At 38.8% G+C, this 26,841-nt stretch overlaps 2 protein-coding genes across 2 annotated transcripts in view; one reads left to right on the top strand and one right to left on the bottom strand.

Moving 5' to 3' along the window:
• On the bottom strand, nucleotides 1-24,823 carry LOC138017048 (nucleoporin p54-like). Its single transcript, XM_068864258.1, has 13 exons — nucleotides 24,535-24,823; nucleotides 24,337-24,456; nucleotides 21,868-22,097; nucleotides 19,877-20,064; nucleotides 13,835-13,937; nucleotides 12,549-12,642; nucleotides 11,816-11,870; nucleotides 11,263-11,356; nucleotides 9,523-9,630; nucleotides 9,315-9,382; nucleotides 5,445-5,496; nucleotides 4,713-4,832; nucleotides 1-2,031 (listed from the first exon to the last, which is right to left on the bottom strand). The coding sequence occupies exons 1-13, from the start codon at nucleotides 24,770-24,772 to the stop codon at nucleotides 1,915-1,917; spliced, it is 1,587 nt and encodes a 528-aa protein (XP_068720359.1). The 5' UTR covers nucleotides 24,773-24,823; the 3' UTR covers nucleotides 1-1,914.
• An 85-nt stretch (nucleotides 24,824-24,908) lies between these two features.
• LOC138015878 (protein POLR1D-like) overlaps nucleotides 24,909-26,841 on the top strand; it is a 32,723-nt gene continuing 30,790 nt past the window's right edge. Inside the window, exon 1 of the mRNA XM_068863004.1 lies at nucleotides 24,909-24,973. Coding sequence (XP_068719105.1) covers nucleotides 24,951-24,973 — 23 coding nt within the window. The 5' untranslated portion in view covers nucleotides 24,909-24,950. The remainder of the gene's footprint in view (nucleotides 24,974-26,841) is intronic.

The following is a 26,841-nucleotide window of genomic DNA, read 5'->3' as shown; positions in this document are numbered from 1 at the left end:
TCAGATTTCCGCGCAGAAACAATTTTGACTTTATTTGAGACTATTAACGTCCATTAAAACTACACTTTTCAGTTGGTACATTACCAAATTACCAAATATGACGCGTTGACTACAACATAATGAAGGCCAAATAAAATTCTCAGACTTCCGACATACAACGCAGTTGTTTTATGACTTCTAAAGCAGGTGCAAGCTGTTGAAACAGCAAAAAATTTAAGAAACAAACTTGACATTCGTTTTACTTAAGTACTCGATCTTGTTTGCCTTATGTCAAAAAGGGTAAATGTAGGGGAGAAAACAGACAAAAGTGCAGCCAATTTTAAAATTTAGTTTTCTCCAGATACAGGAACACTTCAAACAAGTACTGATCACCACCTACTGAACGCCTAAGCTCCAATCCGATCTTTTGAGCTTTTGATCTTTATGTATAAGGTTACGAATGGATGACACATGCTAAGACGAGATACGTAGTGTTGAATGGTCAATTTACGGTAAGTGTGTCATTCATGAAGGGCTGCCCTACTTACGCCGCCCCCACTACCTTTAGACGTCTTGCAAATAACTACACAATGATTCAAGAATATTAAGCTTTGCGGCTTCAATTAGGTAGTTAGTACTAATGATATTGTTTGTAAGTTTCAACGCTATTTTTTGTTTTTAACATCAATACTAAAATTCATGTTCAAAAATAAAACCTCGTGCCTTGGAAGTTAAGTATACGAGCTTTTGACGTCATCATAAGTCAGGAAACGCTTAATGTTCTGATGTCATCAAGAACAATTAAGCTTAGGTTTACAATGACACAAGACCTTGAGTTTGCTGTTGTAATATGAATACAAAATCTGCACGCCAATGAGGCAAAGTTAAACCTCTTTTTGGCTGATGTAGTTTGTATCCACATATTACCATGACGAGTAACACCTGGTAAAACAGAAAATTGCGCATTCTTGACGATGCGCTTTTAAGGCAAATTTATCACTTGCGTCTTAAACGATAGAAATCACTTCACGTGATTCTATCATTTCTCATTCACACTTGCGTCTTAACCCTTTGCACGTTATTTAAAGGGAGAGTATCACGGTATTGCGCATGTTCTAGCCGTAACAAATATCATCATTTGTGAGAAGAATTGGAAGTGACGTTATAATTCGTGCGGAAAATTTTACACGTACAATCACTAATGAGCTATGGGCTGAGCGAAATTTTCACGAGTACGTGTAAATTTCACGCGCGTATTACAACGTCGCTTCCGATTGGCTTATAAACATTCGCTACGGCTAGAACATGCGCAAGACCGTGATAATATACCGGCCAGAGGTTTTGTCCCAAATCTGTCAAGACTCTTCGGACCCAAAGTACTCTTTAAAGCGCATCTTCAGTCTCTTGATAATAGTTTCGTAGAGTCGGGGTGGTTTAACGGTTATCAACCGCGCCTCCCACCTCTGGGGTGACACGGGTTCAATCCTGGCATCGGGTCGTATGCGGGCTGAGTTTCAGTCGATCTCAATCTGACCCCGAGGGTTTTTCTCCGGGTACTCCGGTTTTCTTCCCTCATCAAATCGAATCCTAGTCAATTACATCCGGCTGCGGGCGGGATACCCTCTGGTGTCCTTCTCTTTCATTGAATTAAATGAATAAAGTTGGTATTATTATTATTATTATTATTATTATTATTATTATTATTATTATTATTATTATTATTATTATTATCATAAACCTCGTATCAATTATTACTTGCATACATTACAGACGTACAACAGAGCCCAATTATTAGAATCGGGCTAACAAGCAAGAGAGGTGCCGACAAAACCTAAAGCTGTTTTCGTAGTATTTCACTGCGTTTAGTGCTAAGGCCTGAACCTCGCTAACTCTGTCCTGGCGTTAAAGAGACTTCATCATCAGACCCACTTGAGCTTAGCTTCTATTGGAAGGAAGTTCCGTGAGTCCGCGCTCTATAGTAGCCAAATCTTGAAGGTCTTCCTTTATGATCCCAATCAAATGCATCAGACCAACTTGCTGTCGCTCAAGATGCTGCAACAAATAACAGCTGTTCAGTAAACCCGAGTGCCAATTTATAATTTCATAATCAATGACTCGTAATGCTTGAAAGAAATAACGGGTACTTTTTGAAAGAAACGGCGCATACATTACAACACAATACTATCAGTAGGCATTTCCGAATTCAACTCCGCATTAGTTTTTTTAACTTTGAAATACTGGCCAAAGTGAGATCGGAAATGGTCTACTTGTATAATTTCTTTGACTAATACCATTAGACAAGTGCAAAAGCAGCTTAAGGAATTAAAGTTAATCGTCAGTTATGGGGGCGGCGTGGCCAGAGGACGGAGCTGTGGATTTGCATGCGGGTCACCTGGCACCAACCGATTTGTCTTCGGTGACGTTTAATTCAATTCAACTTCGACTTTTGAATAGACAATTCACTACTTGCACAATCCCATAATACACCTCTATTACCCCCCAAATCTTTTGCATAACCATTGTTTGCAAGTCAGTCTCCTGTCCCAAGAGAAGTCGAAAACAATGCCTATGCAGATTTTTGGGGGGTAAAAGAGGTGCATTATGGGATTTGTGCAAGTAGTGAATACACCTTTTTCCAAAATGGCCGCCATTTAGATATTCTTTTGTTTTTATTCAAATTAGGCCTTGATGCCTCGTTCAAGGCAAAATAATCTTTTGAATTTTGAGCTTAAGAACGAGGCATCAAGGACTAATTAGAATAAGAATATTATTCAAATGGAAGCCATTTTGGAATAAGGTGTATTGGTTGCAACCTCTTTTCAATTGAACTCTTCAAGGTTCTTTTGTTCATCTGAATTGCCTCTTTCACTCTCGGCCCCACAAGACTTAAGCTTTAAATACTACCGTAAATCAATAACGATCTTTACGTTTTATTATAGTCAAACACACATTCTAATAACATCCGTTACCTTACACTGTAATAATTAACATGCAAGGGGTAACGCAAGAACGATAAGTGCAAACTTTAATATAATGGAAACAATTTAGTGTATTTTCTCACAAACGACAGAAGGCAATCACAATCGCACCCTTGTTTTTGGGCTTGTAATTCAGTGTATGATAGGGATAGCTCGAAGACCTTTGTGACACCAAAGCCAATAACACCTAATTAACAATAGGGTTTGCCGTTGGAATAAAAGATGTTAAAAGACGAATGGGATGGACTCTTCCGTTAGGACAAAGGAAAGAACTTGGTGGCATCCAACTCGTGACAAAGTAAGGTTTTTGAATTAAAACAAACGCAGAGTCAGGGGCGGAATAAGATCGGGCATTAGCGATATCTGATGACTTCAAATTCTTGTTAGCAATAATTGTACATACTGGAGCCAAGTTTAGGCAAATTACGCGTAATATTCGCCGATGATATTGGTCTGATATTAATGTCGTTATATCATCGCACTTGTACTAAAAGCTACCTGAATTTGGCATAAAATAGTATTCCTTGCTGTTTACAACAGATATATTGGACACATCAATAATTAGTAAAAACGTGTCATTGCAAAATTGTCGATTGCCTTCCATCTGTTTCTTCAAAAAAATTAGCTTGATTTGATTTGATTTGATTTGATTATTTACTTCATTCTCCGACCAATGCACATGTCGAAGTGTGGCACCTTTGACGGTCAAAGGCAAAATTTCACATCGTTCGGTTAGGTCCACCATATGCAACTCATGAAAGGCTGGATTAAGCTGTGATAGTATACAGTCTCTTAGAAATGACGCAATTTATACAAGTGTACTGAATTTGACAACTTAAAAAAATTGAACAAATTGCCAATAAATTGTCACTTCCCACAATTACAATATGAACTGAATGAACGTGTGAATTGTCGTGTCAAACCTTGTCTAGTATTATTGGCTGTACTTAGTTTGGAAGCGTGTTGCATTGTCGTGCGAAAACAGGTTTCTAATATTCCCACGGCTCAAGGAAAAAAAGAAGAAAAATGACTTAATTTTAATTGAACGTAAATCCCTTGTTTGCACAACTGTACAGTAACACAAATTCATCTGCGTTTTAGTGTACTTAAGTATAATAGTAAAAACAAATGATCGAGGAAAGGAACTTATTCTTTAAACAGAGGTTCACTGTCTTTGTTGGAAGGCATTAACAGATGCCATTTGACTGGTCTATGAAGTTGCCCCGACTACCAAATTGATAGTTGTTGAGGCTGGGACCGAGTCCAGGCATCCGATTAATGTATTTTTATGGCCTTTTTATCTTTTCTTTCCGAAACCAAAACGAATTAAGTGTGTCGCATTTTACCATTGATTCTTGATAACTAATGATAAAGTCATCTTTTTCAGACTCACTTAGTAACAAAGAAAGTATCGAATATACTCATCTACATACACTTCCACAGACGTACTGATTAGAGTGTAATGTGAAGTACTAGTTTTCTACCCCATATGAACCATGTGAGCATTAGCCCTACTGATGGAAATGGGCCCACACAAGGACAGAGAAAAACTCTGATCAGGGTGGAAATTGAACCCACGACCTTCGGGTTAGATCACCGCTGCTCTACCGACTGAGCTACAAGGTCAGACGGGAGCAGACCGTGGGAACTGAAGATGTTAAAGTCACGGCAATGAACATGTATAAGTACAAGGAAGGATTACATACACTTCTATGTGCACAGAAGCATTTATCAGTATACATGCGAATAACTTACTTGTTTCAGTTGCTCTTGCATCACACCTTCCACAACATATCTGCCATCCCCCGGCCCCAGCCTTTCGCCAGCTTGGCTCTGTCGTAAGCGAATCTGTGACATCATCTCACTAAGACGAGCCTAACAAATAGAATGAACTGTAAGAGCGACCCAAACATCTAACAGGTTTACGATTTTCACATCAACTCATATCAATGTAAAGTAATTTGCATTGAAAAGGGGCGCCAGTGTTCCTTTGGGAGCAACAAGAACAAACACACAACATGCACGCAGCCGTCACGGTACACCCCATTGGATCCTGTATCACATTTTAAAGGTTGTTTACACGGAGGAAGGAACACTATCACTCTGGAACGGTAACCATCCTTGCCTTAGATGTTTTCTCAGTTCAATTTGTATGTAGATTTAGCGCTACAGGATCTTCCTAGCTGAAAGATAGCAAGGTTCTAGCTTTAAAAAGCACGGGGTGAACTCTCTTCACTCGAAAATCTTTATACTGAGGACAAAAAACAAACATGGCAATAAAAGCACCTTAATTAAACCGTTTTCTTTTACCACTTTTGGCTCTAACCGAAATTTTTGCATGTAAACGACACTCATTTTCTCGCCTTTCAGGATATTTCTATTGCTACTTTTATTTTTGTTTAAAAGGAAGGTCCTAAGACAAAATAAGAGGTGTCAGCTCTTGGAGGTACTGAGGTACGGAGCTTTAGAAACACCCATGTAACAGACCTTGAATTGAGATGGTGCGTTTAATTCAGCTTGCAAGCATTCAAGTTGAACCCTGAAACAAAGTAATATCTTTGGTTTATTTCTGATTAAATCTCAACCAACGAGGAGTAGCGAGCGTCACGCACATAACTTTGTCTACGGAGTGCAAATGTAGAGAGTGTTTTCACGTGACGTCACGGCAGCCAGGTTGGTGTTCCCAAAAAATGGAAGGGCGGCCATGATGGTGCTCCTTACTAATCCTCTCATGCAAGCGTTTTCTTTTGTTTCGGTGGAAAAAAGAAGTTACTGATCACGTAAGTGAAAACACTCTATAGCTTGTTCGACTACGAGCTGAACAGTCGCTCTTTTGCCGCTTAGCGAGACTAAATGGCCGCGCGAAATCTGGATTCGAGGAGGAGCGAATCCAGATTTCGCGTGGCCATTTAGTCTCGTTCCTGTCCTCCTGGTGCTCGACTGACTATGCGTAGAAAGAGAGAAAGCTCCTAGTATAATAACTTAGGGGATTCAAACACGTGACACAGTGTCCGTGAGAATTGTATTTTTCCGACAGACCCGCGAAAAGTGTTTTGACGAATACTGTTAACCACGATCACATTAATCCCGCTAATTCTACCAGCCATACAGGGTATTTTTTTCCGCGCATTGAACAAGTTCAATGGCGTTGTTTCTAAATGTGATTTCATTGTTTTCTTTTGTTAAAATCGGTCTGAAGTATTTCTTTGGTTATGGCTGTGAAACAATAAGTTGAAAACAAGGCTCTCAATTTGTTAATCTTCGTTTATTAAACGCCCTGTACAACACCCTTTACGACACGCCCTCTGTATGTGAATCACAATAACATGTCATTCCTTCCGGAAATGGCCGCGTGGCTGTCGCTTGTTTTCGAAACAGGAAGTTTAGTTCAGGACTAACGGCTATTTCATTTTACACATTCTTTCATGTTTTAGAAGTTTTTCAGATAGTGTTAATTCTTGGCCTCTCTTCCCCAGAAATAAATAAATCACGCTTTTAAGGACGTTCGCGCTAATTGTTTGTGCGCAACGTTACTGCGCAGGTAATGCGACTGTAATATGTCACGCATTACTTCAAGCATTAGCGAAGTTGAAGTTTAAAAATTTGCAAAAACCGTGGACGATAAGTCTTGGACTCCGTTGGATAAGAGAAAATCGTGATCGGTCAAAATTGATTTAAAATATATTTATGAAAGTCAAGTACACTACTGCACGACTGATCTTCGCGTAGTTTTATCAATCGTGCATCAGTCGACTTGACTTTCAAAAATATTTTCAAGCATTAGTGAAAATAACATGGTCACAAAAACGCCGGGGAAAAAAAATCCAGGCCAGCAAAAGAATGGCACATTTATTTCCCAATCATCATGAAATGTTAAAGAGAAGTGAGCGGGAGGGTGGAAAAGCTCTGGAAAAGGTAGCTGATCGAGTAGTGGCTGAAAGTTTGGAAAACTAAAGGACGAACCGTTGCGTTAATTTAATGGGGCTGTTTTTTTTAAATGTATTTATTACCCCTCGAACTCAACTTCAAAATGAATGCATGCTTTTGAAGTTCTTTTCCTTTACTTTCGAGAAAATAGCGCAGAATTGTATTTTTAAACTCGTCCGCTTGAACAGTGCAGACCTGCGAGGACACAGCCAGGAATTACATTTCACAAAAACCACACTGCCGAAGATGAGTATGACGGCAATGGAGAGATATTATACATTACACTAACCAAATGAAGATGACGCCTGCTTGAAAAGTCGTTGCTATGCTCGCGAAAGGATTTTTTTTAATAAAAACCTTTCATCAATCCTGTCTTGGGTTCCAGTCCTTCCCCGACAGGTCACGCAAAAACGTGACAAACAAAATTTTCCAAGAGCTTTGCAACATCACATCGATTTTACTCGTTTAGATTACCAGTGACTCCTATTTTTTTAAATCATGAATCAATTACTTTACTTACTATCTACAAAATTTGATGAAATGAAAAAATTTCCACCATACGAAGTTATCTTTTTTTAAATTTTCTTTCCTCGTGCCATCGAATTCCGGAAGTGGTTGAAACGGTTAGAGCTTACGAAAACGCTCGTCGATGAACTCTACTGACTGTTTACGACATCCCTAGCGGCATGCAATTATCTAAAAATCCCACTCCTAAAAACCTATGCACGGAAACCTTCAATTTAACACTTTATTTTTAAGATTTTCGATGGATGAGCAGATGAAGCTACTACATCTTGTTATTATGACTGATTTATCGAAATTAAGGCATTTTTCCACTGCCATTTTCTCCGAAACAAAGTCGGTGACCCATTTTTTTTTTTTTTCATTTTTGGAGTAAGCACTTTAGGACCTAACTCTAGGCGAGAAATGAAGAAAATCTCACCGTAGGAAGATTTTGGCGCGAACGTCCTTAAATACTGCAAAAGCGAACATCTGGCCCTAATGCGAATCAGTGTAAGAAATCGCAAGATCTGGCTGTACAATTAGGAGCGATGTAATGAAAGTTCCCTAGACAAGTCCAAATTCAGAAAGACAAAACACCACAAATTTCTAGTAATTCCGGGTAGTATTAGAAGGTCGAATTTTCTGCTTATAATACACTCTAAAAATTGTTTCCATCGATTCTTAAAAACTGGAGTTTTTTTTGTTAACGAACTGTGTTCACTTGCGATAAACGTCAATTCAGCTATCGAATACTGCTTTTTGTTGATTTTTTTCCTTGATTATGCGTGGTTTCCATAGCAACTTAACTTGAGGCCTACAGAGTACAATTTGTGATTAATTATTGTAATAGTATCGTCCAATCAAAATCGAGTAATTTTTTACCAGTGTAATGCAATGCACTTGTCTTTGGTTTATTTTTGTACAGTTGTTGCCGGTTTAATATTTGTATTAATATTTGACAATATTTCCTTTGAAGGACCCATCTCAAAGTTCAAAGAATCTTGATCCAAAAATTAGCGCCGTTTTCTCTCAGAAGTTCGCTTTCTGGTAGAAAAGCCATTGCAGGCCCAGGAATCCTAAGCCAAGTCCTAACCTTCGACAATTTTGCGCCCCTTTTACAACAATAGAGAAGGGTAAGCAAAACAACTCGTGGATCCCGCGCACATGATCTTGCCCTTTTAACAGGTGACAGATAAATGTGGTTGCTGTCTCCTGTCTGCGTTTGCTGCTTGTTGCAGTTTGATTTCGACACAAAATAGAAGACGGCTCAATTAAAAGAGGCAGTCACCTGAACAACGACAGAAGTGGTTGGAGTCATGAGCCTGTTTCTGAGATAACGCCGAACGCCTTTGAAAACAGGGAAGCAGGGCATCAGGCGACAGGGGCACCGAGCGACGGTTTTCACTCAAAGGCTTTAAATCACTGTTCTAAGCTCTTCGGAAAGCATCAGGCATCAAATTCTTCCTAACAGGAAAGTTCGACGTGAAAATTCCCTGAAGCAAACTCTACGTTATCAAAGGCCTTCCGAACAGATAATTTAACGAAAGGTTCTGTTGGGTGCCCCTGAGTCGAGAATGCACAATGCTATTCACTACCTCGGTTGTGGAATAAATGCATGAGTGTAAGATCTGCTTGGGCGGCATATCAAAACAAAATTTTATAAGAAACTCTGCGGCCCTAAGTGGAAAGCTTAAACTCTGACTAATTTACATATCCCGAGGCTACCCTGACAATGAACTTTTATAAAGGTCCAGCAATATTAAGTCTTAGTTTAAGGGAAAGCGAGATAAATCATTTGGGTTCAAATAAATCGCTTCAAGATGTAACGCGCCCTTTTTGTGAAGGTAAAACAATGGAGTGCAAAAAATTGAAATAATGGTAATGATTTGGGTTGCTAAACAAAGGATGATTTTATCGCCATTTTACCTCAGTTGTTCTTCATCAGCTTGAACTGAGTACCCACTCTTTCTCATACATTCTTGCTTTATCATTATCTGCAAAAAAAAAAAGCAACATAAATGTGGTCAAATTTTGTCTGCGTAAGCTGCTGAGAAAGATTTGTGTTTTGCTGCACTCAATGATACATGTAATCTCTCCATGCATGTATACAGTGTATTGTCGTCACGTTCCCTACCTCCAGTATGCAATGGCTAAGTTCCAAGTGTTTTCTTTTGAATTGTGCAAGTTTTGCCATGGTAGTAGCGTGATTGTGCTGTAACTCTGTTATTTCCTCAGTTATAAGCTGCAAAAGAAATAATTTGTGTATACTGCTAACTTCAGTATTGCGTTAACGCAATCATATAAATCTGATCATCTTTGCGTTAATTCATACTATGTATGCAATTCTGGGATTAATAACTATTAGGAAACCACAAAGTTCCTTTTTTTGGTATAGATAAATCAAAGAAATAGAGTTTATAAGAAAAACAACAAGTGAAAAATAACGATGTGTCACTGTTTCTATGTTTTCTTTTGTTTTTCACTTCCTTGAACCTTGCAGGTCTCTAATGATGTTGTTTAAAAGACAAATGTCACTTCCGCTTTCCAGGCAACTTAAGGAGGCTCCAAATAGTTTCTCCTTTTTTCAAACAAATCAACATACTCTGTCCTTAGATACAGTTAGGGTAATCATATCAAGACGAAATTTGGCCAAAGTATTAAGTAGCCATCGTAGAATTCTCACATTATATTTTCCTCCAAAATGACGTTACCACGGCAACGATATTACGCATTTCTTTAGGCCTTAAAATCAACATATATTGTATTTTTTGAAGAAACGGGACGGTGAAATCTTCCCATTAAGCGTCACCAGATAATGTTAGAAATAATCTCTAAAATATTTAAAATTCAACAAAATCTGTTGGCCAGGTTTTCGGAAAAATCAGTTTTTTTGAAACCTGTCGATTTTTTTTACCTAAAATTTAAAATTTGAAAGACAAAGGTTTTAAATTAATCTAAGCTAACTTACAGAAAATGTAAAAAATTCACCGACCGGAAGCAGAGATATAAACGAGTAAAGTTGCAAAATCAGAAAAAATGAGGGGGTAACAAAGATCAGCATTTACGCATGCGTCACCGGCTCATTCGAGTCCGCGCGAGTCAGGCCAAAACAAACGGATTTAAGCGACCATTAAACCATTTGTGTAGAATTTTCGTAGTTTTCGTGAATAGGAGATGTCTATGTATTCCATATATATATATATAGGAATTAGAAGAAAGGTGAGCGAAATTAGCGGTATTTGTTTATTTCTATTGACCCATTTGAATCATGAGCTGACGCGAGCAGCTTACGATTTGCATGTGTGGCTTACGCGCGCGTTCAGCTGAAAACCCTTTCGAGCCTCCTTAATTATGAGGACGGTGCCTACTATTGTTATTGCGCATACGTTCTGTGCATCTCCAGATACTCGGATTTCCTATCGGTGATACTTACTAATGCAGGGATATTTTGCGCGGCTTAAAACTATGCAGAGAAAGTAGATCTTAGTAAGTACTCTTGGTATCCAAAAAGAAAATTGGGGGTAACCATGCATTCTTTAGAGATATTGAGCTTCAAGTTAAGAAAGAACGCCATACATTGCTTTGTATTTTAGAGCTTTATACAAATATTGTTCATGAATTATTTTTGAAAAATGCGTGGTTACCCCCAATTTTCTTTTTGGATTTCAATAACACTTGGGAAGATCTACCTTCCCTCCATAATCATAAATCGGCGCAAAAATACCTTTGAATTAGTAGGCACCGTCCTTTAAGAGATCTGCCTCAAGGCAGCTGATAAATCTTCAGCCTCAAATCTCAAGGACACGAAAATTCCAGTTCAACTTGAAAGTAGTTGTGTCATTTTTACATCAAACTCAAAATTAAGGCAACTTACAGCAGTTCTCTTCTGGTGTTGTAATGTTTCCTGTTCCTGCAGCTTTTGACGCTTCTTTAGCTCACTAAATCCAGTTATTACCATTGGAATCAACCTTTATGGCCCAACAACACGGATACATAAATATTATTATTATGTGGATGGTACATGCATGCTGAATCTTCTTTCTCGCTCTATTCATTTCTAAAGTAGGCCTGTAGCTGCATGTGCATGTATGCAGATCTATGGCTCCACCCATGTTTAGACAGACATGTAGATCTGATTAAGCTTTGAAAGTTACTGAACCACTACATGTTTCTCGAATAATCATTAAAAAAAAGAAAAACACAAACACTTTAACCCTTTATTTAAGTCTACAGGCTATCATTGCCTAGCAAAACTGATGCAATAATAGCAAAGCATATCAAGTGTTGGTTTATGATAAATGGAAAAATGGACTACTCACGGAAATACCACGGGGAGTGGAGTAGAGAACCAACAAAATTCAACCCACATAATATAATAACAGTACTGGAATCGAGCCTGGGAAACACGAGGGAAAGGGGTCTTGTACCTTTGAGGATCAGGATTGTCCTTCTTTGCTTGCTCCCACAAAAGTGAATCAATACCTTAAAAAACCCAATAAGTAAAGTCAATAAGGCTGAAGTGCTCATTGAACACTGAAAGATGCTCTAAAAAGCAATTTACCCTCAATCTCAGTGTACATCATAAGATTTAATGTCCATTAAACTATTGGTTAAAACATATTGTATTTTATGAACAGTACTAACCTCTCACTAACCAAGTGCGAGGTTTTACTGGGGAATATTGGCCTGAGGTTGTGTGCTCGGTCCGTACAAAAACTTTCCCCAATACGGCCCTGAGCAAGTGAGGTTAGTACTGTTGTTTATTATACAATGTAAATGTACATGTATGGCATCATTTCTTTGAGCGATCAGACACTTCACTTGGTAAATGTTAGAAGTCTTCATCTTTCATCAGGGAACTTTGGACTGTAACCTTTAAACACGTAAAACTTAATTCTGCTTGCTTTAATATCATTGTACTGCTGTGATATAAAAAATTAATTTCGTTTTTTTAAAACGTTTTGTGTTTTGCCCAACTTGAATTTCCTGGGAGAGAGACAAAATACAGAAATGGACCAGTTCCATGGCAATCATCTCAGTACTGTAAAATTCTGACCAAAAACCAGCCAATCAGAGTGCTTCGTTTAGCCTTAGAATTGCTTGTCATATAATAATTAAGAAGTATTGGCCATGATAATGATGCAAACAACCTAGACATACCAACAGGAGGATTTTCAAGATAGTGCTGTAGCTGTGATGGAGACATACTCGTTTTCATGTAGATATTGACAATTCCAATGCTCTGCAACTGAGTCTGCAAATGGCAATATTATTACAGTGGTAATAAATGGTCTGCATGGTCATCATTAGGTAACTTAATCTTTTGTTTTTATATTTCTAAGTCATACTGTAATACAATGGATGTAAAGCGCTTAGAACGCATGCGGATAAGCGCTATACGACACGACTGTTTCGGAGGTGGTGCCAAGTTCTGGGGAAAGTTCTTTACAGGAAGCTGTCAATCACATTTCCAGCTGGTCTCACAGTAATCTCTTCCAATTAAACCCGACCAAGTGCAAAGAGTTAGTTGTTTGTTTTAAGAAAACGCCACCATCCTATGGTCCGATTAAGATATACGGCGTGCAGTTTGAGAGGGTATCTTCTGCTAAGGTCCTAGGGGTTACGATCAGTAATGACTTGAAAATTAATGGAACGATCACGTGGATACTATCACCTCAAAAGCCGCACGTCGATTGTATCTTTTGAGTCAGCTAAAGAGAGCCGGCATAAGTCCCGATGACCTGTTAGCTTTTTATTATAGTGTCATTAGATCAGTCCTAGTATTCTCATGTCAGCTATTCCATCGTAGTCTCCCGAAATATTTGTCTGATGACATCGAACGTATTCAGAGGCGTGCCATGAGAATAATCTTTCCTAGTTTATCGTACTGTGAGGCGATGGATAAGGCCGGAATTCCAACACTTTCAGAGAGACGTGAGTCATTATCTATTAAATTATTTGAAGATATTGTAGGTAATGAACACCACAAACTGGCTAACCTGCTACCTCCTATGGCCAGTTCCCACGCTCGGCGTTTGAGAAATAAGAGACGTTTTAATACTCCAGTTTGTTGCAACGATCGCTTTATGAACTCTTTTATTATTAGCCACGCGATGTAAATAATCTTTAAATACAATGGTAAATAGCCATTTTTATTGTAATTTTTATATTGTACGTAATTCAGTCCTACGACTGTAAAGTATGATGTTTTTCAATAAACGAGTTTACTACTATATAGGTGTTATTATTATTATTATTATTATTATTATTATTATTATTATTATTATTATTATTATTATTATTATCATGGATTCAAAAGATGAATTAGGAATTGCTTGCAAGGAAAACAAAATGGAAAATAGAATTTGGTCTGTTGAAAGTGAAGGAACTTGAAATTAGAGAAAAAGGAGGAGTGATTTTTATATGAGACTGTTAAAATACTGTACCTTAATGTTGGCCTGATTGAGGTGTGTAAAGACATCTGTGGCTGGAACAGTTCTAGAGGATCCATTTGGATGCCTTTCAACAACATACAAAATAACTTCTGACCTGAAAAAAAATGTACTTAATTTACAAAGCACACTTCTCACAAAAACTGCTTTACTTTTGTACATACACATGTACACCGTTAAAATACGAATTGCATTAGGACTGGTCAAAAAGTATGGGGGGGGGGGGGGGCGGTTCAGGCCACAGCAATTGAAAATGTGGCAGATAAAAAACACCCGACCCACCCCTTACTTTTGGCACAAAACTATTTGACCCACCCCTAAATGAAGGCTGAAACTTACATGACCCACCCCCTGACAAAAGATTTTTTTGTCATATAATCAGTTATATCACATTTGTATATGAAGTTGTGGTGGTGTTGAATTACGTTTAGGTTTGTTGCTTAACCAGACACAAAAGCAAGTAAAACTAATGAGAATATTATTTAACTCTTTCATCTTTTGTAATCCATGTTTAATTAGTGACTTGTTATTATTTAAAATTCTTATTCTGGTGCCTGGTGCCAATTTGAAACCACTTTTCTACGTTCTGTTGCAAAGAATTAAGATTGTCTACCAATTAGAGAGTAAGATTGCTAAATGGAACAATAATTGGCAAGCTCACTCTATCAAATGGGGTAAGAGTGGTTTTGAAGATGTAGGAAATTGAAACGTGCATTTATATCTTTTTTGATATTCTAACACATAGCGCTATTGGGTGGGTGTGTGTGTGTGTGTGTGTGCATCAAGTAGGGGGAACTTTTGGGGGGCGGGGGGTGGTTGTTAGCATCCACTTGTTAGCTCAAATCTGTATAATTTTTTTTTGTGATTGCTGTAATTTCTTCGTTTCTGTAAGTGCTGTAACTCCAATTTGGAAATGTTAAAAAATAATAATAAAATACAAAAAAAAAAAAAAAAATCCTGGTGCCATCAAATTATGTGTTGCGAAGTTTGGTTAATGGCACATTGCTGTCACTGTCACTCAAACTGTTTATAGAGGCAAGTTTTGCAAGGGGGATACCGTCTTCATCTGAGTTGTCACTCCCAACTTCCTGCAAAACACAGACTTCGCTTGTTTCTGAGTCATTGCTTGTAGCTGAGTTCTTTGTGATAATCCAAGAATTACTTTAGTACTTTTTAATAGTAGTTTTGTAGAAGGAACAACCCTGTAGTGAAAAGCACATTCATTTTTTAGTATATAATTTTTGTATTTGTTAACAAAAAGAGACAAAAGAGAGATTTCTTTTATTATGATTTTGATTTCGGTTCAACAGTTGTATTTTATGAACAAAGATAAAATTGTATGTCGTTTAAAGCTGCCATGCTTTAAATTTATTGTTAGCTATTGCAACAAAATCCAGCCATTGATGTGCCTATTCCTGTTTAAAATAGGATGACCCACCCCCAATGGGTTGCTGACAATTGAACAACCCACCCCTTGCTAAGGGCTAAAAAACTGATGACCCACCCCCTTTCTGCTCTGGCCCACCCCCCCCCCCCCTAAAATTTTTGACCAGTCCCTTAATATGAGTGATTTAAAGTGCCTATGAAGTAAAAAAATAACTAGAGCTTATTTGAAAGACTTTTTGAAAGAGAAGAAACATGGTGTTTTCAGTTTTGAAATACATGTACATGTATCTTTTATTGTTCCAGGGATAATTATTAATTAAATGTTTTAGCGTAAAAACTGACGATGTCATCAGTGGTCCCAAAGAGAAACAAATCACAAAATATTAATATCCTGACAAATATTAAAGCTTCAAACTTGGCACCAGAAATGTGCATGTACACTGTACATAGCAGTCAATGCACAGCCATTGTGCAGTTTCCATGGCAAAGGCTTTGCTTCCAGACCATTACCAAGTTTGTGCAGAACTGGTGTTCCCACCTTTTGTCTTAACCAAACATCATTCACACTCAATGACTTGACTGGGACACCTACAGTACAGCAACATGGGCTCTACATGTATGTGTGTTTTGAGCAGGACTGGCTGTGTTGCCTGATTTGAGAGGAAATTGAGATATTTCATTTACAACCAAAAGGGACTCCAGGAGCCATCATACTCTGCACATTCTAGTACCTTTTTTGAGGGTCACTACCCATGCCAAGTTTGAGTAATATCACTACAATAACATTTTCAGAGATATTTTTGACTTTGAGATCCATCTTCCTGTGCAACCACTGATGACATTATCAATTTAATAATTTGCATAACACAAAAACTCAAATATCTCTGAAAAGAAACAAAATGGAAAAGGCCATTCTTCATAAGTTTGAAAACCCTTTCTAACAGGCATTAAATTTTTTTTATCTCACAGGCACTCTGGACCACTACTTCTTTGGTTGTCTGCATTTTTTTTTCAAACGTAAGACAATGAAAGGGATGGACATAGTATAATTTTGTTCATTACTGCTTCTCTGTAAGATTTACCCCTTGAAAATACACTTACATACATGCAAACACTGCATATTAGGGTTGATTTTCCGACAAAGTCCAATCTTAGCAAAATGTAAATTTATTGTCCATGTATCCACATAATTTATGCTTGGTTTCCTAAATAATTATTGTTCTCAAAAGGGAGTTAAATTTGTCAACCCTCTTAACTCCACTTTTACAAAAGTGTATGACTTTTAGCTATAAATGAGGGAAATGATAATATTAAATAAATATTTTGAACAACTATTACGACTCTTTCATTTTAAATAATTATGTTCAGTGCAATCGAGCAATTTGTGAAGTTGAACATAGGTGAAGAGAGTTTCCTTCCACTTTATCTTTAAGCTCATTTGAAAACACATGTTTGTTCCCTTTAACAATGCCAAAAACTAACTCTTTTCCATTGGCACTGGCTCTTTGGTACAGGTAAGTATGACAGGAATTCACACTTTCATGGTCTGTTCAACAAATCAAAAGCGCTAGCAAGCAAGTTGTAGCCCTCAGGAAATGGTTTTGTATCTTTTAACATTGGCTTCTTTAAATAGATTTACTACAACATTTTTACTATCCACATTGTACCATTTCTTTGGCACTGGCATGAGATAACACATTTTTGAAACATAAAACTTGTAAAAATGTCCCGTATGTACAACACATCTTTCTGGTTTTTGTACATTTTCATGCTGCTCTAGTATATTGGAAGTGACATTTGAATCTTTATTCCACCTCCATGATTTTTGTTGGTATTTGATTTATATTGAAGCCTTGCATGCTTTGTGGAGGTTCCTTCAAAGATTTTTATTTATTGAATATTATTGCCAGCTGTATACAGTACCACTCAAAAGTAAGTTACCACCCTCGGGCGCGGCACAAATCGCATCACACACTCCACGAATCATGTCGCGAACAATGGTAAGAAGTCTGCAAGTGCTGTGGCTTGACGCTCGCGCACAATTTTAATTGACCTTTTGTTTCAAATTTTAACTGTCAAAGGTGTTTGTAAAAGGCCAACTTTAGAGGAAAACATGCCTATAATAAATTGCAGTATCTTCATACATAAAAACATTATTATTGAATGTGGTAATTCCTGAGCACATTTCATTGTTTACAAAGCTTTGTTCACCAATCGACAAACCGTGAATCATATGCACTTTTGTAAGGAAAGGACGTTTTTGTATTATTTACACATTTTCAAGATAATCATACACTGTAATCCTTGGTTTGTGTTTCCTTTTGGAGATGCGCTCTGAAAATTGATGATTGACGATCAATGATTTAGTTTAAATGGATCAATTTGAAGTCAATTCCATGCATTTATTAACTTTCCACAGAAGATCGCCGGTACAACTACGCATTGTTTTCATTACAAATTTTTTCCACCAAATGGTCGATGTTAAAAGAAAACATTGCTTGTTCGTATGTGAAGAATTTATGTTTCATGGAAGTTTTGTAAACCAGATGCATGTTTATTGTCACCTAAACGTCGTCTCCAATTCGCAATTCACAATTTGCAATTTCAACCATTCCCATACAATTTAACAAATCAAAAATCATCTTCGCTTCCTCACGCAACTGCAGAGAAATAATTTATACATGTCTGCGAAATTGATGATTTCGTGTAACACATTTAGTTCTTAATATATGCCAGAACTTTACACTGTGGTTACTCTCATGCGACGCGAATCGCGTCACACAGGAATTGCGTAGCGTGCAATGCAATTGCAGGAAACACGACACAGTAACTTACTTTTGAGCAGTACTGTACATGTATGTTCATCTGTGCTTCTTATTGTAAGGTAAAAATAATTAATTTATTCTCATGTTGTGTGAACACTGAAGTATGACAGCATGCAAATTTCAGCAGTGAAACAAACATCGAGATAAAAATTTGAGATCCTTTCAACTGAAGGGGCTACAGCAATGGGGCTATTTAGTATACTGTAGTACTTGACACTGCCACTCACATTAATTTTGTGTAAAGATCTCGGATTGACAAAGGCAAAGGTTTTCCTGACTTTCCATCACATGTTGGTAGCCTGAATTTTAATATGCTGACCCGAGACAAACGAAAGCAAATGTTGCTTTACACAATAACTAATACTAACATCTTTAGACTTACATGTACTTTCCTTGCCAAACTGCTTATGATTCACATTTCTGTGTTTCCTGAGAGCAAAGTTAACAGCGAAGCTGATACCTATCAGAGGCTGCTTACAACAAAACCAGACCTCGACACAAACAGCCACCTAAAATCTACGGTTTACCAAAGATTCACAAGGCCAATGTACCCTTAAGACCTATTGTGTCATGCGTTAAAACCACCTTCGCATATGATTTATCTGCTTACTTAGCTAACATCATATCTCCTTTAACAGGTAACTCGGGTTTCACGATGACTAATTCAGCCCACTTCATATCCACCATTAGCAGCGAGACTATCCTAGACAACGAAATTGTGGTGTCTTTCGACGTACACTGTAGAGTCGCAGTTTACTAACGTTCCTATCGACGCCACTGTACAAACCACGCTACTGAAACTAGAGGACGACCCCAGCCTTGCAGGCCCCACGACACTAAGACCTGCTCATATCGCTGACCTCCTGAATTTTGGATTGAGATCCACATACTTCCAGTATAACGGATCAATTTACAAACAATTAGAAGGAGCAGCCATGGGAAGCCCGGTTTCTACTGTTAGTGCTAACCTATACATGGAGAGTTTCAAACAACAGGCAATAACTACTTCGGCCTTCAAACCTAGGATCTGAAAATGCTAAGTTGACGAAACTTTCACCATCCTGGATCACGGAAACATTGACAGCTTCTTACAGCATCTGAACAATCACCAGCCTTCCATTCTCTTCACCATGGAGACAAAGAATGACTACAAACTCACTTTCCTTGACACTGCAGTTTCAAGAGAACTGGACATCTGCCTCACCTCCACCGTATACAGAAGCCTATGCACACTGATCAGTACTTAGCGATGATTCCCACCACCCACAATCAGTAAAACGCAGTATTGTCAAGTGCCTCTACAAGTGTGCCAAACGTCTTGTAACAAAACCCTCTGTCACCTCCAAGGAGAGGAAACACCTCTCTTCTGTTCTTGTCTGTAACGGTTACTCTCTTTCTTTCTTGCAGAAAATCAAAAAGACCAATTAAGATCGCGCGTGATCCTCCAGTCACTGTACTTAAACAGATTTTTTACCTCATGCGTGACGTGATTCTGTAGCATGCAACGAGATTCGCATAACGTGCGACAATTCGCGTAGCGTGCGAGGCGAACCGTGTATCATGCAATGCAATTCGCGTGGCGTGCGAGGCGAACCGTGTATCATGCAATGCAATTCGCGTAGCATGCGAGGCGAACCGTGTATCATGCAATGCAATTCGCGTGGCGTGCGACATGATTCACATTGCGGTACTGTAGTTTACTGACTACACTATGCATGTAAATCAAGTAAATTTATAGTTTCAGCAAGATTAGCTATTTTAGTAACAGCTGACCTCAGGTTAATGATAGGTGAACTATTCTAAAAGGAAAATTAATTTTACTCACCTGTCCTCAGGAAGAGGTTTAATTCCTTCAATACACACCATCAAAGTGGTTTTGCTGCCCAGGCACTTGTGCAGAGCATCCACAAGTCCTTGCTGCAAGGCACGCACCTCGCTTTCTTTTTTCTTTATCTCAATAGACAAGTGTCCATCTTCATTACTGGCTGTAGGAAGACGACTATACCCTATAACCTAAGTGAAAAAGGGTGTTGTAGTTAATAATCAAGTTTACTGTAACAACAGCTTTCATCTACAATGTATACTGGTCATGAAAAAGAGGATACCGTATTTACCCGTGTATAATGCAAACCCCATTTTTCAAGGCCATCTTCAAAAAACAAATAAATCTGGTAAATGCCCACCAAAACAAAAACTCTTTGTGACATAACAAAATCACCTTTTTATTATACTGTAACACTTAAATAATGAAACAAAAAGGCCACAGTAGCCACCCTACAGTAGTAAATTTTGTCCCTAAAACTATGTTGTACATGACGTGTTTGACTCAATAGTAAACGTTCCAACTGAATATGGCCCAAAAATTCCTCTCAAATTCCTCTTGTCCAACTCAAAAAGTAGGAAGCAAAAAGGTCCTCCAACAGAATAACAAAGACTACTAACAGTACACAAACTCTACAAACAGTACACTATTATAAACAACAGTTCCAACGTGAATGATTGCAATCTAAAATGTTTCAGTCCCATACAACAGTGGACAGTCAGACACAAAATCAATCTCAGAACCATCCAAGGAATTGGTAAATTATGCCACATTTTAAGAACGATATTGCAACCATGTTTCGGGGAACGTCATGCCACGCCTCGCTGATCCACTGACACATAAGTTCTTCAGATGGTTTCTTTTGCCTTCCTGTAACTGTGGCTCATCCACTTTTGCGTGACTCTGTCCTTGGATGCAAAAATTTGGTTTATCAACGGAGTTGATAATGTAAATTGACCACCGTACAGAGATTCTAAAAGCTGACGTTTCGAGCGTTAGCCCTTCGTCAGAGCGAATCGATTCGCTCTGACGAAGGGCTAACGCCAAAACAAACCAAATAAACCAAATTTTTGTATACTACTTCCCCACCGACGCAGCACCACAGTTTCTTTAGAAACTACCCCTTCATTCATCTGTCCTTGGATGGCTTGTTTAAACAGACGACTAAGGGCTTCAGCAGGGAGGTAAGTCCGCCGGGAATACAATGTAACTGCTAAATCAGTGTTTCCGTTTTCAGTAAACGCTTGATTTCCTCTGTCTTGTGGGCTTCCAAGGAATCAAACACAAGAAGGCTTCTTCAACACCCAAGACCTCTGATGCGAGAACGCCAAGCCTTGTGTATCCAAATTTTCATTATCTCACCGTCCATCCAGCCCTTTTCTTGAAAGGTCATGCCAACTCCATCTTTGTTTTAAATCTTTGGCATGGTCTTATGCTTGAAATGACCAGCGGTTTAAGTTTGGAGCCATCTCCTGCACATGCCAAGACAATGGTCAGGCGTTTTTTTTTTTTCATTTCCGGTAGTACGAATCTTCACAGTTGTGGTGCATGTTGCTGCAACGATTTGACAGCATGTCGAACTGAAAAGGACTTTCATCCACGTTCGCAACAAGATGGAGGGGATAATTGTGGGCTCATCATTCGGAATAAAGACGCTTTGGACAATTTTCTTTTTACAGAGGTAATGATATTCTGTTAAATTGATCGTGACTAACTATGATAGGTTATTTGTATCGACAATAGCCTATTAACGTCTAGTCTATTGTCTTTTCTATCCTTTGTTAACCACACGCGTATGCAAATAAGGGTAAAGATTACAAACAAAAGGTTCTGTGTATAATGCGCAGTGCAATTTTTGAACGATAAATCTCGGAAAGAAATTGTGTATTATACACGGGCAAATACATCTGTAGGGAAAACGAGATAACAAGCTTTGAAGGGGACACTAGAAAATTTATTCAAATCAGTCAACTGAAATTTATCATAAAACTTACTTTAAAACGACAAAATGGATTCTGTGGTGAAAAGTCCACAGCTCCTTGTTGGTTGTAGAAGCCTTTACCAGTTCCCCAGCAGGCCTGTAACTGATTTAGTTTTGCTATGATGCCATCTCTTTCATCACCATGAATCTGAGGCCGAGATAAAGCAGCTGTTAGCTGAGCTAACAGTGTTTGTGCTGACTGTGTGCTCCGGCCCAAAATTCCTTGTGATGGTTGCGTAAGGCCTGAAGACAAGATTGTTGAATACAATCTCAAATTTTTCACAACAGTATTTTTACATCATGGTTAAAATACCACTGAACATTTCAACAACCTCATATCCTCTTTTTCAAGATGGCAACTGGCACATGACCACACTGGTCATGTGACAGGAGACTAAGCCATGTGGGCACAACGTCCCAAACCTGCAGTTATGGGAAGGTGCCTGCAGGGTATCTGAACTTCTTGGACCCAGCTGCTCTTGTCTAACCTGAAGTAGTGGCCAGCAAGGTCTTCTGTCACAAGAATAGCATAGTTTAATGCAACATAACGCCGATGCCGATTCTTAAAAAAGACAATGTGTGGTTCCAGGAAATATCCATACCCCCACCACGGAAGACAATTGGAAATTCCGAGGGAGAGGGGGGGTTAAAGGGCAGTAATTTCCAAGGGGTAGGGGGGTTTTGTGGGAAACTACTTTTCCAAAGGGTCACGATCGAACCACATACAAAACATTGAAAGCAACATACGAGCGATCTGAAGCACAAAACACACTATCGGACGATGTTTTGAAACAAAAGTCAGTTTTGAGATAAAGTTAATACTATTAGCTTCATTGTTTCCGTTTTTCTTTGAGTTAGCTAGCGCTACAATCTCCCGAAGCTAAGAACAATGTGTCTTTCATTTGGGACGGATTCAAAACATTAATAGCGGTCTCAACTGGAGTCTCGTCCCCAGACTTCCACGTTTGTCCCTTTTTCGTCCAACCAATACTTCCGTTCACTTGAGTATCACTTTTCGCTACCTTCACATGCAGTAAACACATTTTTGATAGGATAGGATAGGGTTTTACTGGGGGTAGTAACTCATTGAAAATGCGATAAGACGCAAGTTCCCACCATCTCAACGCTTGTGTGCAACGACATGTTCTTTTTTGTGGGTGGCATTTAGACCACGGACAGGAACCGGGAGTCAAGTTTTCTCTTCTTTGAGTAAACGCAATATTTATTGCGGCCTCGGGAAACGATTGTTGAGGTTCAGTTCGTTATGTCAAACTGGAAATTCTAAAACAGGAGTTTGACTACTCATTGGAGGAAGTAAATCGCGCCAAAAACGATAACAGTCGCCCTCTCGCTTCCATCCGTGGCTCAAAAGCAAGCAACAGTGAGGCTGTGTCATTTACTGGCGAGAAGGACTGCTGGAGAGTCAGTAAATTTGAAGACTGCACATAAATCGCCATATCTAATTTTACAAATATGATGGATTATTTTGGCCTCATTAATATTCTTCGTAAAACAATCGCCTTTGTGACGACGTTCACGAAACCTACCGCGTCAACATGACTTGTGTGGTCCCTAAATATTAAAGAATCAACCTGAAGAAACTGACAAAATGTGTAGACAAAGGAACCTTGTAAGTTTCTGTTTTATTTACTATGGTTTGCGAAGTTGTTTAAGCAAGTGAAATGTTCTCATCGAAGTTCGCACAAAAACGTGAAACAGTCGACGTGCAACCCAAATGTTTAAGCTTTGCAAAGTTGATAGCGCACAAGCTGAAAGTTTAGCTGGATAATGAGCTTAACAAAGCGTTATATTTTTCTAAAAGTTAACCTTAATATTTACACTGTTGTAATAAAATTCTACCGCAATTACGTAACTAATTCACTTTCATTTTTATAAGTAAAAAAATTCTGGAAATTCCTGAGGGGAGGGGGGGTCATCAAAGACCCCCCCTGGAACGGAAAATCCTGGGGGGAGGGGGGGTGCAAATCAAAAAGTCTTCCGTGGTGGGGGTATGGATATTTGCTGGAACCACACAATATGAGGTTGCCAAAATAACGAGTGACATCTCATTTTGTTCCTGTGGAATCTGTTAATAAAAAACTTACAAACATGTATTATCAAAGTACATATGAAGTTGAAAGTCACACAGTATTATTAAAGACAATAATTAGCCGTATTTCATATCAGATCTGAGAAAGGTAAGAGACATCTCAGAAGTCTCTTTTATTGGCTGAAGTTGAAATTGGATGGATGGTAAGAAGAGGATTATTATAATAAAATGGGACTTCTGCTAACTTCCAAAGGTATGGATTTGAAAATTCAACCCTAGATTAAAAATTACATGTAATGTACGATTGATTTTTCAAATCCATAATTTATCATTAAAAGTAGGCAGAAATCCCATTCATGACCATTTAAGGGCATACTGTCATACGTCAGGGTTTTCCCACTCATATACTGAGACCAGACATTATCAGAGTACCTGTGACAACTGCAGTTGGTTGCTGACCAAAGGTTGATCCACCAAGGCCTCCAGTTGCCCCAAATCCGGTACTTAGTCCCCCTCCGAGAGACGGCGCTACACTGGTAGTTGTTCCAAAACCTATTAAAATTGGACCTTGTAAGATTCTTATCAATCTCATTAATAACTTTCTTTGAGGTCAACAATGGCAAACCCTACCAAAAGTGGAGGAAGCAGTTGTTTTGACGCCAAAGCTAGTTCCAAATACTGATCCAGTAGAAGTTGTTGTCGCTGCTCCGAAGCCACCAAAACTTGGATTTGTCAAACCAAAAACCTTGCCGGCTGTATTGCCAGTCTGACTTGTTCCAAAACCGAATGCTGTAGCTGTGGTTGAAGGAGTACCAAATGCAAACCCTCCACCAGTCGAAGGTTGGTTGGAAGAACCAAAAAGGGACATATTTTATCTTTTGAAACAATCTCTCGAAAAAGAGGAAGAGAAAACAACTAGGCGTTCCATGGAATCTGCGCCCGCAAGCGTCCAGTAACTTTATGGCGCATTGACTAATGACATAATAAGGTATCAAGTATGAAGTATTTACTGAGGACAGTTTCGCTATTTTTATTTTAAAGAAGGCATGGATGATCAACAATTAGAGAGGTGAGTCATAAATATTACAAATAGTCGAATTGTTTTTCTTAAACTGGGAAATGACAAAGGGGCTTTTGTAATTTTTTCCCCTTTCCATGTCCGCTATAGCTAAATTTGCAAAGCAGCAGTCTGGAGATTCCTAAATACCCTGTCACATTTAGATAATCGTTGGTTGTTGTCCTTCAGTAGCATATTGATAGTACTGATTCCAAGTTCGAGTGAGGCCTAACACTACTGTGAAGTTTGTGATACCCAATTATTCCATCAGAGATTAACCCTAGTACTGGAATTGGGCCCACACAAGGACAGAGGAACACTGACCAGGGTGGCATGGGATTTGAACCCACGACCTTCGTATTCGATCACCGTTGCTCTACCAACTGAGAACGGAAGGGGAGCAGGCTGTGGGTATGTAAGATGTTATTCACAAGGACAAATTCGGCTCGGTCCAAGCCTAATTTAGATAATCGTTTGTTGTTGTCCTTCAGTAGCATATTGATAGTAATGATTCCAAGTTCGGGTGAGGCCTTACAATACAGTAGTGTTAGGCCTCACTCGAACTTGGAATCATTACCCACGGCCTGCTCCCGTTCTGGCCTTGTAGCTCAGTTGGTAGAGCAACGGTGATCAAATCCGAAGGTCGTGGATTCAAATCCCACCCTGGTCAGAGTTTTTCTCTGTCTTTGTGTGGGCCCAATTCCAATACTAGGGTTGATCTCTGATGGAATAATTGGGTATAAAAACTTCACAGTAGTGTTAGGCCTCGCTCGAACTTGGAATCATTTCTGCCACGTTTGTTGACAATTGGGCGGCGTCATCTGAACACTTTGGTACTCAGAAGTGAAGATGCAGATGCCACAGTGCAGAACCAAGAGATTGTGTCAACTTTGACATATGCTTTAACTTTAGCTATGTAATGCTTTCACAATGTGAATTTGTCGAGGCGCCAAGCGATGAAGACAGATCTACATAGCGACTACTAGGTCCTGTGCAATAATACAACAGTGCCTCCTATTTCAGAGTATTTATTTGGAGACTTAACTGAATAAGGATATTTCTGATGCCAACTGGCAAGGAAATAAAGGCCACAATACATTCGACAAGCCAACAGGAAATTCAATATGAGCTCTCAACGCAATCAGGGCCATCAAGAAATCATCGTTTCCCTCCGATACGATACGATATTTTTTATCCAAAGGCCGATCAAAGTACAAAAAGAAGGAGGAACCGAAACAACATTAATCACACCAACAATGGTACTGTATGTGCAAAACAAACATTTTTTGATGACAATGATAACACACTACACACTTTATTTCACAATCAGCCCAACTTTAAGGCTGGTCAAATTGTCACTGCATTGTCTGAATGGCGTAATATAACCTCAGACCCCACAATAATATTAGAATTTGTCAAAGGAGTGAGAATAAAATTTGCTCCAGGTGTTAGCCCAGAACAAGACAATGTGCACTTAAGTGTGTTTAATCGTGTACAGCATGCTATTGCGGCCAAGGAAATTCATCATCATCACCAAGTTTCATCAAACCAGTAGGCACATAAGGCCTCTATGCTGTCTGACCAACACTCCCTGTCTTGTGCAACCAATTTGGCTACTTCCCTACTTCCCACCTGGCTTTGTTTTGCTCTTTCTCTACTGTCCTTTTTCAACTAGTTTTTGGTCTTCCTCTCACTCTCCAGCCTTCAGGAGTCCATCCTAATGCCGTAAAGCAGTCGTTCTCACCTTCTTCGCCACACCTCACAACTTATGTCCTTGATCTCAGCCAACTCAACCACTCACTTGTTTGTCACTTTCTGCTGCCATGTAAACTGCATTATCTGTCTCAGGGACTGGCACTGGAAGCTATTTACTGGGTTGC

This window comes from Montipora capricornis, chromosome 9 (genome assembly GCF_036669925.1).
Source record: "Montipora capricornis isolate CH-2021 chromosome 9, ASM3666992v2, whole genome shotgun sequence".
In the NCBI taxonomy this organism is placed as follows: domain Eukaryota; kingdom Metazoa; phylum Cnidaria; class Anthozoa; order Scleractinia; family Acroporidae; genus Montipora; species Montipora capricornis.
This window is presented reverse-complemented; position numbering and strand designations above follow the sequence as displayed.

What these genes read in the sequence shown, in the direction of transcription:
- LOC138017048 (XM_068864258.1), bottom strand. Translation starts at nt 24,772, where the DNA reads ATGTCCCTTTTTGGTTCTTCCAACCAACCTTCGACTGGTGGAGGGTTT. An exon ending in ATCCATTTTGTCGTTTTAAA is followed by an intron (nt 20,065 to 21,867) that starts GTAAGTTTTATG and finishes TTTTTCACTTAG; the next exon opens with GTTATAGGGTATAGTCGTCT. An exon ending in GACAATCCTGATCCTCAAAG is followed by an intron (nt 11,357 to 11,815) that starts GTACAAGACCCC and finishes TGGGCCATAAAG; the next exon opens with GTTGATTCCAATGGTAATAA.